General features: G+C 40.0%; 2 protein-coding genes across 2 annotated transcripts; both read right to left on the bottom strand.

Annotated features, from left to right (window-relative positions):
- Window positions 1–226: 226 nt before the first annotated feature.
- Window positions 227–2790, bottom strand: LOC121617748 (organic solute transporter subunit alpha-like). Its single transcript, XM_041952974.1, has 8 exons — window positions 2715–2790; window positions 2246–2397; window positions 1962–2035; window positions 1223–1384; window positions 941–1052; window positions 707–853; window positions 511–616; window positions 227–387 (listed from the first exon to the last, which is right to left on the bottom strand). The coding sequence occupies exons 1-8, from the start codon at window positions 2788–2790 to the stop codon at window positions 227–229; spliced, it is 990 nt and encodes a 329-aa protein (XP_041808908.1).
- A 2676-nt stretch (window positions 2791–5466) lies between these two features.
- LOC121617143 (palmitoyltransferase ZDHHC20-B-like) lies at window positions 5467–11742 on the bottom strand. The gene is made up of 13 exons (XM_041952202.1): window positions 11586–11742; window positions 10392–10418; window positions 10209–10303; window positions 9970–10090; window positions 9223–9292; window positions 8758–8790; window positions 8514–8634; window positions 7986–8118; window positions 7776–7902; window positions 7424–7510; window positions 7259–7335; window positions 7096–7142; window positions 5467–6998 (listed from the first exon to the last, which is right to left on the bottom strand). The coding sequence occupies exons 1-12, from the start codon at window positions 11740–11742 to the stop codon at window positions 7099–7101; spliced, it is 1092 nt and encodes a 363-aa protein (XP_041808136.1). The 3' UTR covers window positions 5467–6998; window positions 7096–7098.
- Window positions 11743–12855: the final 1113 nt, after the last annotated feature.

The raw sequence follows: 12855 nt of genomic DNA, 5'->3' as shown, positions 1-12855 counted from the left end.
TAGGTGTTTTATTGTTTATTATTATATATGTCAGTGAGTGATGTGTGAAAAGTACAAAGGAATACAGTTGAAAACCACCCAAGTAGTGATGTTCTCTCCACTAACATTTGAATGACAAAATGAGGTAAGAAATGAGCTCATCAGACTCATGTTTGACTATTTGACGATGTCTGAGATGATCTGATGCGTCGTTAAAGAGCAGTGTTGACCTGCACTCGCTCATTTGTTAGACATCGTGCTCCACGAGAGCAGGCTGCAGGTCAATTTTGGCGTTCTGGTCGTTGTCGTGTTCCTCACAGGGATGTGGGTCATACGTGCGATGGTAGAAAAAACGATTGATCAGGGTGATGATGAACATTTCCATGATCATCATCTGCTGACTTAGCACTGCGGGACAGAGAGAGAGAGAGAGAGAGAGAGGGAGAGGGAAAAAAATGTTTTTTTTGGATTGATCGTTTCACTTCACATGGAAACAGCGGATGCAAAAAGACATTCAGAGATGTTTCTTACTGGATCCACGAGCTTGGGAGGAGAAGGGAGGGGCACAGGCGATGGTTCCATTCAAGGACAGGATGTTAATGATTGACGTCTGCAGCTGACTCAATACAAGTATCAGCTACGGAGGAAAGCAGTAAGTGCCGGGTGAAGAAACACAGGACAAATACAAAATATCCAACACATGGTGGTACTGGTTGTGTTGACTCACTTGGTACATGGCATACTTGGGCACAAGATTGATGCCTCGTAGAAAGCCCTTAGTGTTCATGAAGATGATGGCGACAGGCCAAAGGGAGATGATGGTGAGAACGCCAATGAATGGATTAATCCAAATGGCTGTGCCTGTGATCTCTAGCTGAAAGACAAGCAAAGACATACTTTGACATTTCATGTCACTGCCATGCCATTTTTAGATACGTACTGAAACATTGAAGATACTTACATCTGAGAGATCAAAGTTGCCGTTTGTCCACAACACTATGGCGAGGACAGAGAGTGCCGTCTTTAGGATCGCATACTGAAGAGCACCCAACTTCATCCAGAAAAACAATCGCCTGAATGATCCCATCCAAAGACAGAGCCGCATTAAAAGTGTATACAATGTAAGTGCAGTCAATTTGGAAAGAGGATATAAACAAGAGCAGTAAAGAACACAGGCTTGAGTTATCAGAAAAGGACAGAATAGTGATAGCCAGACTGTATTTTCATGAACGGGTATAAATACCGAGTCATGGGCACGTAGGGTAAGCATGGGTAGCAGCAGCAGCAGCACGGTCCTGTGCTGATCCGAAAGCCTTTACCAGAAAACCGTCTCAGAAACTCATTGCTTCCCCCGAACTCCTCGATTATCAGCACCAAGACCTTATACACCACGACCGCAAAATAACTACACAGACGAAGAGAAGTTAGTTAGGCCTGTTTGTAAGAGCAGGTCTGCCGTAATTCTCGAAAATCCCTCTACAGAACTTTATTTTCAAGGCAGGAAGCCGAATGACTAATGTAATATTTCATTTGTTTAGCACACCTGCTCTCGACACATGACGACAAAACAAAAACTGTCAAACATTTAGACTTTAATAAAGCCGTGTGAAGGGAAATATAATGAAGGAAAATGAAGACTTCTCGGATGGTGATATGGCAAACCTGATAACAGTAGTGGTGAGTTCACTGCACAGTGGCCTAGCTACTGGTCTCAGCTATCAGATAACAGATATCAAACACTGATCACTGATAGTTGTTTAAAGTAAGTAAAGGAAGTGAGTGCAGATAAGAGAGAACATGTAAAATACTGATTATTCTGTTTGCATTTAACATGACGTCTCATAAGGCCTTGATGGCACTCCTGGAACCAAGACTTGTAGGAGACGACCTCATTTCTATCTCACTAAAATGGCACAGCGATACATTTTATCTCATTATCAGCGTACATATGCTGATTTCTGTCTAGTTGAGAGGAAACGCACCAGTTAGACGTCATGTCTGTGATCATGACAGCCCTCGGGATCCACATCCCGAAACAAGACATGGTGGCAATGACCTGAAGTGGAGAAATACAATAAAAGCCGTAAAATGACAGTGTCAGCAGTTCTTCAATATACTGTAGCGTGGTTTGCTTTTTATGCTCAGTTTTCTCTGTTTCAATCACGTGTCATGCTGTATTTCAAAGGGCCTTGCGTGATTTAAAATGACTATATTTCTTTTAGAATTAGCAGCATATTATAAGAACAAAACAGGCCTGAGTGCTTACTGGTGCTGCGCCACTTATCCAAATGGTGGTCGTCTTCTTGGGGTAGGGCAGTGTTTTATAAATATAGAGGCACTGCTCCAGGTACAGCAGCAGGGATATGCAGGACATACAGGTGAGCATGGAGTACAGGCAAATTTCAAACACATCTAGCTCTGAAAAAGTGAGGGGGGGAGAGAGGGGTTCAGCATAGTGTGGTAAAAGAGCTTTTGCTACTCCTACTGTGGCACATTTAACTCCAGCAGTACATCCATGACAGTTTTCTATGAAGTACTTGATTATTTTCCAATGTGAAACATATTTTGTAACACAGGTAAATAAATGAAGAAGAAACCAATATCAGAAGGTACATTCAGGACTCTCAGACACAAGCATGACATTGCTGGGGGAACTGTTAGTTATGGCGTTAGCTCAGCCTGGTTAACGAGGAAGCATTATCAGCAAGCAGGATGTGTAAACGCGGGTCACTTACGCCTGATCACGTCGATAGCCAGCGGGGGATCTTGTAAACAAGCCGGATCAATGGTGCTGTTGAGGTCGTCCTCCATGGCGTGTAGATATTCCTCTTGAGAAATTCACTAAGAAAAAAAACAGTGATCTGGACAATCCAAATTGACTCCAGCTTTCTCTCCTGGCAGAAATGACAGTAAAGTGCCCGATCAGTAGGTTGTGAATGTAAAATGTTTTTTCTTTTACATCACAGCAGCGGCCGGTGGACTCCAGTCGCATTCAACAGCGAGTGTACTTTACCCTTTAGGTTGCTTTTAAGGAGTGAAGATGGCATGACAGAACATACATGCTTATGGGAGCACTTCCATGAGTAACTGTCGCTCATTCATTCACAGACTTAAGTCACGGTGATTAAAATAACACCAGGGTCAGAGGTATAGTTAAAAGGGTGAGAGCCAGTGAGCGCGTCAGGAGAGGTGAACTTTGACAGGGCGTGTTGTTTCCTTCCCAGTAAATATGGAAGAGTATAAAAAGATAAAGGCTGGAGCTGCGAGGAACATGTCTGCTGTCTAATGCTCCTTGTCATTATTTTGTCATGTTGTGTCCTCAGGACATGACTTCTGAATGATGTAGAATTATAATGATAAATGGTGTGTGGTGAGCATCACTCGTGTGCAGGCTGAGGTTGATCAGGTCAGGAATCATGAGTGGCTGATGGGACAGAAGAGTGTCATATTCAGGTTTAAATGAAAGAAAAATTAAACCTGTTTATTTCAACGGAAAACAAAAACATTTTCACTAGATGTTTTTGAAAGATGGACCTTTTACTCACAATTAATCTCTAAGTGTCAGGAAGTTGGTCAGAGAAGCAAAAGAAAACAGAGGTGTAATGTAACTAGTACATTTACTGAAGCACTGTGCTTAAGTTCAAATACGAGGTACTTGTACTTGAGATACTTGAGTATTTCCATTTTATGCAGCTTTATTTATCACTACATCTCAGAGGCAAATAAACTTGTTTTATTTAAACTCTTTACTCCACTACATTCATCTGACAGCTTTAGTCAATAGCTACTTTTGAGATTCCAGGGTTTTTCATACCTTTCCTGTCCAGAGAAAACCATGTATCGCCACATGTAATGATTTTGAATTAAAAATTTTCTAATAAACTGAAAGATGAAATGTTCCTTTACGGGCTTAGAAAATTCTTGTACTTCTTAAGTGAAGTAAACAATTTAAAAACCCTTGTTGTTTTGCTGTGAAGTACTTTGTCATGAAGCTGGAAACAGGCTGTTTTTCTGAGCTCATGAAAAGTTTACTTTTTAGAGATATGTGGTTCTCACAGGACAGCAATGCTACAAACAAATGCCGATCTTATAAAATGCATAAATATGACTGTTGTTAACACATTCCCAGTCCAAGTAGTCCATCAAAGAGGGACACCTCAATCCTTTACAGGAACACCATAAAAGTTCAGAAGGGTGAGTCTGAGTGTATAAAGCTGAGTGTTGAGACTCTTGCAGCGTTATCTGTTCCATTGTTATGGAGAGGTGAACGGCACCCAGGTCATTCACCTCTCCCCAAGTAGCCTGACAACTCATTCCCCGCTCGCATTGTTCCTGCGCCAGACGTAAGGTCGACGGGTGTCAAACACTCGCCTGAGCGTGTCAACAGGGTCGAACTTTAATGAACTTGAAGAAGTGAAGCGCGCAGTCCGGTGTCACAACTACATCTGTGAACTACCAGTGTATCACCAGCACTTTCACTGCACGTACACAGTTTACTGTGGCTGCTGACTGTTCACAGTAAATGTCAAGTAATTTTTATGGAGCTGATGCAAATAATCTATGATCTATTTCTTCATTTAGTGCCACTTCTGCCGGCGTTTGAGGATGGAACATCCGCCCCTAAACTTTCTTCATAATAAGAAATATCCAAGTGATTTATTTTTCTTGGTGGCCGCAGACTAAGAGCATTCAGCCTTGTTAGCGGCTCTAGTGTTGCTGTGACCTAAATGCTAACGTCAGCGTGCTAACATGCTGATGCTTGCGGGTATAATGTTTACCGTGTTGACCGTTGTTTAGCTTGTTAGCATGCTAACACTTGATAATTAGCACTAAGGAGAAACTGCAGCTGAGGGGGGGGATGTGATTACCTTATTATTATTATTATTATTATTATTATTATTATTATTAATTATAAACCAAAGTATTGAACAAATTGAAATTTTGGCCTGATGATGGTGCTAAATTAAAATCTAAGGGATCACAAAAACTGCATTTCATCCTGAGGCGAACATGAACGTCTGTATAAATTTATCTATCCAGTAGTTGTTGAGAGTCAATGCACTGGCAGTGCGAGAGGAAAAGCACATTGTACTACATGTTGTTCAATTCTGATGACTTGTATGTTCATAATATAAACACTGACCACATTTTGTCACAAATGCATACTATTGGGTCATATTGGCATCACAGATATGACTGCAACAGGAAACACTATGAAAAAAGCAGATACACCAATTTGACAACCAGCTTTCAAGATTGCTCAGGCGGAAGCATCAGAAGTAATATGAAACACATCGTTGCCTGGAATCTGGACAAATTTGTAGTTTAATCTGGTTATAATAAACATCTGAAGAGGGACGGCTGTAATCCACAAAGCTCTGCATTGTTTCGCCGTCAAGAATTATAAATTCCTCTTATTTGTTCCAAAACGCAGCGCAGCAGTGTCAAAGATGAAGAATCACACCTTATAGTTTCTTACATCACATTTATTGTTACAGAACAATGAAGCTCAACCTGCGTGAGTTGGTCCATCTCATTAAAACAGCAGTTCTTTAACAGACCTACATGGGCAGCTCGAGCTGCTTGGTTCAGTCAGTGGAGTTAGTCATTAAACTACTGTGAGCTTCTGTGACTACATTCACATGTGCTACAATCAGAAGTATCTACACATGAACACTATCTACTGATCACTCATACTGTGCTGTGCATCATTTCCACTCAAAGGAATGTCATATAATGAGAGCTGCCAGGAGTACAGAGAAAAGTATTTATGAGGACCGTAGCCCACTCCTTCATCACTGGTATATAAAGCTCATCTTATCTATTCTCATTCAGGCTCAAGGACACGGTGGAGCAACTGTCCCTGACCTTTCTGGCAAGATCTTTTAACAATTTTACTGTGGTTTTATTTTATGCACTTTTTTTCCAGCTTTCAAATAATCACCAAACTGGAAAAAAAAAAAAAAACAAATGGAAAGAATACCGATTTAATCCTTGGCATTAATGCTCTTGATTGATTTAAATCCAAACACATACTGTGGCAAAGGATTGATCATGAACATGACAACATTCTGTGGACAATGCAGAGAGCAAACAATCGATTTAACTAAACTCATTCAATTAAATTAAATATGCCATTACAATTAAATCAAGATACTGAAAGACAACACAACTTATAAAAGCTTTAAAACAAATAAATTACAAATGTTCATAGTGCAATGGAAAATGGCAATTGATAACGACTCTGCATTACTGGAGATCTACTGGTTATGCATCTGAAATAGTTATGTGAAATGTGATAAAAAATCATTTTAACTGCATTCAAACTGGTTTTGGTCCTCACATTTTAAGCTCACATCGCCTGTATGTTTAACCATAGTATAAAATCTGAAATGTACAAAATAAATATTAAAAGTGTAAACAAAGATTTTCAAACATGTAAACTGTAAACTAAATTAGACCATGCGATAACTGACTACTGGTCTTAATAATTGCACTGTGCTTGGAGTTTAAAACTGAACACACTGCTGACAGTGTTGAAATGTTCATCATTTTGTACAGTATGAGGAGTTACACAAATATCACTGAAGTAGCTCCCACTGCTCTACATCAGACATAACCAGGTTTAGTTATTAATGCTTGATTAATACTGACAAAGTATTATTTTCTAGTTGAAATGTAGAATGTGAGTAATCCATGTCGATAAACACGGACAGTGTGGGTGGAGTTGGCTCGAGGGTGAAAAAGCAGTCCCAGAGTTTGTTCAACAACAATGACAAAACACTTGAACGTCTTTGGCTCAAAACAAAGACAAAACCTGTGAATCACGTCTGCTTCAGACCGCTGCAGTCCACAAGGTCATGGTACAGTCTCTGCTCATGTGATAAGAGTATTGTTGTGGTGCTAGTTTAAAGCACGCTAGATGAAGGATGAGGGTGGAGGACGTCTGCTGTAGAGGTGCTGATGCTCCTGGTTTAAGGCATCATAGTTGATGAGCTCTTTACCGATGTGCCTGCGACCTGCAGCAACAGCCAACAAAGTAGAAATAAACACAGGAGCATTACAAACCAGCAAAACTCAACAGTATTCAGGTAGTGTCCCTATAATGTACAGCACCTGCTATGGCTCACTCTCCATCGTCACGGAGACTATCTGGCCTCCTTCTGAAAGGAAACGGTGAGGACACGAGAGACATCTCAGCAAAGTAATAACAAACACACTTAACATACAAGCTGCTATAGAAAAAATGAAAATGTGAGCAAAGGCAACAACAGCATACCATTTTTCTCTTTGCTGTCGTCCGCTGTGTGTACATTGTTACCAATTACACAAGGGTTGGTCTCCCCATCAGCAGGGCTGTGATAAAAGTCACATGAGAGATTAACACCTAGCAAACAAAGCTAAAAGGAAACAAAATATTTAAATTAAATCAAACAATACTTGCCCTTTGCCATTTTGCTGGAGGACACTGTTTGCTTGCTCAGGATCAATGTGCACCAGTCTGGTAACAAAGGAATGCCCATCTCCCAGACTGATTACATTAAGATAAAGACAGCATTAGTAAACATGTTAGAACTGGATGCATTCAGGGTTAATTGTACTCTTCCCTTATTTTCTCCACTACATCAAAAGAGCTGTAACACTCATGATAGATGTGGAATTTTTAAGTATTAATATAGAGCTTATCAGCCTTAAGCACAGTGTACACATAACAGCAATGCTGCCTATTTCTTTGTATCATTGTGATTGCTAAGGTGATTGATAGCTGCAGCTATATCAGGTCAGAGCAGACTCACCTTGAGAAAACAGGAAACATCCAGTACTTTGCTTGGTCTCCAAACACCTCAGCTACATTTCGGCTGAAGCCTAGAGAAAACCCGTTTTTGTCTGGACCATTCGTGAACATGGGAGCCCTAAAAGCCTCTGGAAATTGATAGAAAAATATAGTGAGTGGTGACTTTTAAAAGGATATAACCAGAAGCTGAATGACATTTATTTAGAGCTACCTATAGTGGTCCTGTTCTTCCCCACAAGCCATAGATGGTAGCTGAGGAGTGACAGGATGCTGATAAAGAACATGGCCGCCACGAAAAACAGAAACAAGATGTGGAATTTGGCATGCGTGTCAGGCAGCTGTTTCTTCAGAGGGAAAAAAGGAACACAAGCGTTAGTGAGTTAGTATTAGCAAGAATATTTCATGTTCTCATGTCGAGTCATCTTAACGTAACGACTGACTGGAGCGGGCAATCCACCTTTGCACCATCCGTTATTGTCTTAGTATCTTTTGCTACAGCACAATATACTCCTTCACTGTCACACTACATGGCAGGAGCCATTGTCTCATGCAGAGCAGCATGCAGATGAGCGATCACATGACACACTTGTGCAACACAGTAACACATTTGTAAACCGATTGCTCGATATCTTACGATGCAGATTAGTGGCTGATCGTGTGCTTCACCACAGCCTGGCTGCACTTCATTTTTTATTTAATTCAAGAAGATGTATGTTGTTAGGGTTATGTCGGTACTTACGGTCCAGAATTTGATAAAATACTGGATGACTGTTGCGCAAATGACTCCACAGTAGAGTGAGGCGTAGGCCAAGAACAAGACAAAGTACTTGTAGTTTGAGAAGCCAACACAGTTATTCACCCTGAAAGAAAACATGAGACAGGAAGTAGAGTATGTTTATCTCTCTACATGTTCTTCACAAGCAAACTTAGATCACGATGGAATCAAAACAGCTTAAATGCACAGATAAATGAGAAAAGCCTACCAGGGGCAGTGATGGTCCATCTTTAGCACACACCTTGAAGAATAAGGAAAACATATGTACATCTCATTAGTACCATCCAACACTTTAGATGTTAAACATATTCTGTATTTTATTGTTCCCTGAAGCAGAAGAGTGTATGAGCAAGCAGCATAAGAAAATACGTGATGCTCAAAATTAAAAATAGAAATGTGATTTTATTTTATTTTTTAAACTCAGTTTGACCCTTTATTGTCTTATTTGTCAAAAGCAACACCTTTGCATTCCCTCTCCAGTTTTCTCTTCACTTTCTTTTACCAGAAACTGCAGAAATAAGCCATAAGTAACAGCCTTTGGATGTTTGAGAACATAAAATCAGAGTGGGAATCTGTTTCAACATGTCAGCTCCTTTGGGGTAAAAATATTAAGAACAAAAATCAAAAGTGATGAGACTGAATTATTCAACGAGAACACTTAGAAAACACTCACATCTCACAGGTTGAGCAGTGATGGCAGCGGTCGGGTTTGATGACCTGGCAGTGGTCACAGTATCGGACGGCTATTTAGAGAAAATGAAAGCAGAGTTACTAGATAAATTTGAGGTGTATTCTGCGTGTCAATGCTTAAACCAGAAATTGGCCATTTTACTAAATCCATAAATTTAATAAGGAGATTATTTTCTAAATCTATTCAAATGCCGCTGGGAAATGGAGCTATGGTATATTTTTATTGCATTTACGATTATTTTTACTGCATGTTATTTTATTCTAGTATCTTAATTTTATTTTAGAATCTTTCTTATTAGCTTGTTTCTAACATGGGGGTTGCAATGCAAATTTCATTGACATGTCATGCTCAATGACAATAAAGAAATCTTGAATCTTGAATCTTGATTGTTGATGAGTACAGGTGTGGCCTGTTGAGATAATGAGGCACACCTGAGTCCAATTAACTGCCCTGCTACATGCAGTTCAGGAAAAACAAAACAGATGAGTCTGATGTGCATTCGCAGGGAAATAACAGCATGTCATAGAGAACTTTCAGTGTTGCACTTTTACCCAAAAGGGGAAGATGCAGTGTAGCAACACATTTACGCAATTTCATTTGCATTGCTTGTTTGATGTTGTGCATATGGGTGACAAACAACCGAACAATGAGGAAAGTCTGTGACCTTTCTTCTTTGTAAGAGGCGAGGCAACAGTAACAGTAGTTTTGCCGCTGTGGTGACAGCCTCACCTCCACCTGCTGTGCGTGTGTACACAGGTAAAGTCCTCGCCACTTTCTTCAGAATCCCTTGTTGTGTCTCGGCTCGCTCCTCTCGCTCGTACAGCTCCTTCTCTGCTCTGGGCAGACCGAACTGACGGGAGGATAAAAGACCGGAGTCAGAGAAAGTCCAACAAATAACAAATCGTGTTTTTGGTGAAATTGGAAGTTTTCTGCACACATATGTTTACAGAATCACATTCTTGACTTACCGCTTTTGAGGGGCCGGCTGGTCTGGACCCGATAGTTTTCCAGTAGGACCATATAAACATGGCGAGGAAAATGTGAAAGACAACCAAATAGCTGACTGTTGAGAGAGAGAGTTTGAGTTGCAGTTACCAGATATAATCTTTGCTATGAATAACTAATATGAGGTGAATTATAGCATCACTTACTTCGTTCTGCATTATTTGGGATTGTATCTAGATAATAAAAAAACAGCGAGGAGAAATGAAAATCATTAGTGTGCTTGACTACACATCTCCCACTATACACACATATACACACACACACACCACCCCATTCTCCCACCATGTGGCAGCAGCCTGGCACGGCCAGCAGTGACCCACCCACAACAGAGAGCTTTGTTTAAGCTGCAGGGATGTCCCTGTCCTGTCCACAGCCGCTAAATTGCAGCCATAACTACAGTCTGTATACAAGCTGATAATGTCTTCATCTGAATAAATAATTCATGCATCTATGTTTTTGGACTTTTGGCATCGGATTAATTAAACTACAGTTTAACCACCACGACAAACATGAGAGTGGTTTGGTTGCTTTCACATTAAGAGCTTTAACCTCTTTTATTCTCCAGCTTCCATTGCATCTTCCCATGGACAATGAATAACAAGTGATTCCTCAGATGGTTGTATTATAGAGCCCTCTAACTGTGGTTAATGTTATCATTTTACAGCTGGCTCCTAAGATTTGTCCATTATTGCTCAAACACCAATTTAAGACAATCATCTGTAATCGTTGGCATTTGTAAAATATTCTCAAAATAAAAGTACAGAAACATGACCTGTAGAAAGACAGCCGGGGTCCTGTAATATACTTGTAATATAGTTTTATGAATTAACTGAATGGTTAAAACCGAGAAAACAATGTTGTATCATTAAAAGACAAAACTATCATTCATTTATAACACGCTATTATTTCAAAACAGAAATAATCATGTGAGAAAGTTTTACTCTTTTGTTATTCTGCTTAAGTGGCTATGTACTAGCTAATGTTACCCGAGGAATTGCAGCTATCATTACGAAGCTATTAATTATTAATTGATCATCGTTCTTGTCGTTTCCTCTTACAATGTAACTGAAAAAAGTTGCCCCATCATATTAACGTTGTATACATTGCTGTCATGAAAGCGTATGTGCATGTCAGTGGTTAAACAGGCAGAAACAGAAGGATCTGGTGTAATGTTGTCCTGAGGTTTTAACGCATGTACGCAGCCTGAGGTTGATTTTAAATCTCACTTCTCAACTGACAAGTTAACGTTAGCTTGTCAAAGTTGGCAGCCCAGAAGCTGTCAACAAAGGCAGATACCGGACCCGCGGCGACTAAATACTTCTGAAAGTGAGTGTACTTACAGACACAGAGCTCCACAACATACGCGTAATAAGACCAACCAACGACCAGGTTTATAAACAGGACAGGTACCCAGTTCAGAGCCCGTTTGCAGCACCTCAGCGCATGAGAGGGCGCCATCTTTAATCCGTGTAGGACATTAGCTGATGGTGACGTCATACCACGCTTTTATATGCAGGAGCCAAAGACGTTGCGGACGTTGCATAACGGAAACCGACACGCCGGGGAACGTGCGCAGACATGTTTGTAGTTCTGAAGCGTCCCACATGTCATTTCAATGATTTTAACGCTCGGTTGTCTGTTCTGATTTGAGTCGTCCGCCGATAAAAGACAGTGACTGATAAAAGCGATGCCCTGTCATGAGTTGCTCCTTTTAAACATACCAACCTTTTTTCACAGCATTCACAAGTCGGACATCTTGCTTTTGGCTATCTTTGTTTGAGCGTAGAAAAACGCTCCAATCATGGCACATTCATTCATATATGTTTATATTGTGCTTTAAAACATGTTGAAGTTAACACATCTCAATTAATAGTAAATAGAAAATGTGCTCATTCAGTTCTGTGATTTGTAGTACACAATGCCAAAGAGCTCAGTTTAAAGCTGCTGCAGTGATTGTTTATTTTGGCCACATGGGGGAAGAGAAACTCCACAGCAAGCTGAAAGCTCAACATCTGACATACCTCAAAGTTATGACAAATGTTAACGCAATGCAAACAATTACCTGTTCACATTAGCATTCATATGGAATCAGGTGTTCTTGGGATGCAAGGCATTTCTGAAAAATATTCTGATAATCAAGTGAAATCGAATTGATTAATTTAAATATTTTATGTACCCTCATTTTAGCTCTGTTTTGGGCTTATGTTTTCATGATCAGTCAGTCGGCTAACTTTGTGGGGTGCAGTGCAGATCTCATGCAGTTGGTTTGTCTGAGCTTTTATGCTATAAAAAGCTGTGGCTGTAAACAAGGTTAATGAAAGCTTATTAAATTTTCTGTGTTTTCAGCACTACAACTGGCATCTGTCCCATTAATCATTTGTTCCATTTTAACATTAAAAAAGAATAATACAGATTAGCACAGATTAAACTGTGGGTTTTGTATTGACCACTGACTGCCTTCTTGGTGGAGGTTGTTTTTTGTTTTTGATTTTGTTTTTAAAGAAATTCACTTTCATAAAAAGTGATATTATATGAAACAATGAGAGGCTAATTTGGCTGGCCCACACAGTGCCTGCTTAAAAAAAATGGCCCTTAAATGTGGGTCTGAAG

The sequence above is a fragment of the Chelmon rostratus genome, chromosome 14, assembly GCF_017976325.1.
Source record: "Chelmon rostratus isolate fCheRos1 chromosome 14, fCheRos1.pri, whole genome shotgun sequence".
Taxonomy (NCBI): domain Eukaryota; kingdom Metazoa; phylum Chordata; class Actinopteri; order Chaetodontiformes; family Chaetodontidae; genus Chelmon; species Chelmon rostratus.
Note: the sequence above shows the minus strand (reverse complement) of the source record. Positions and strands in the feature narration are given on the sequence as shown.

What these genes read in the sequence shown, in the direction of transcription:
- LOC121617748 (XM_041952974.1), bottom strand. Translation starts at nt 2,790, where the DNA reads ATGGAGGACGACCTCAACAGCACCATTGATCCGGCTTGTTTACAAGAT. An exon ending in GGCTATCGACGTGATCAGGC is followed by an intron (nt 2,398 to 2,714) that starts GTAAGTGACCCG and finishes TCACTTTTTCAG; the next exon opens with AGCTAGATGTGTTTGAAATT. An exon ending in ACAGACATGACGTCTAACTG is followed by an intron (nt 1,385 to 1,961) that starts GTGCGTTTCCTC and finishes TCGTCTGTGTAG; the next exon opens with TTATTTTGCGGTCGTGGTGT.
- LOC121617143 (XM_041952202.1), bottom strand. Translation starts at nt 11,742, where the DNA reads ATGACGTCACCATCAGCTAATGTCCTACACGGATTAAAGATGGCGCCC. An exon ending in CACACGCACAGCAGGTGGAG is followed by an intron (nt 9,293 to 9,969) that starts GTGAGGCTGTCA and finishes TTCTCTAAATAG; the next exon opens with CCGTCCGATACTGTGACCAC. An exon ending in GAAGAACAGGACCACTATAG is followed by an intron (nt 7,903 to 7,985) that starts GTAGCTCTAAAT and finishes ATCAATTTCCAG; the next exon opens with AGGCTTTTAGGGCTCCCATG.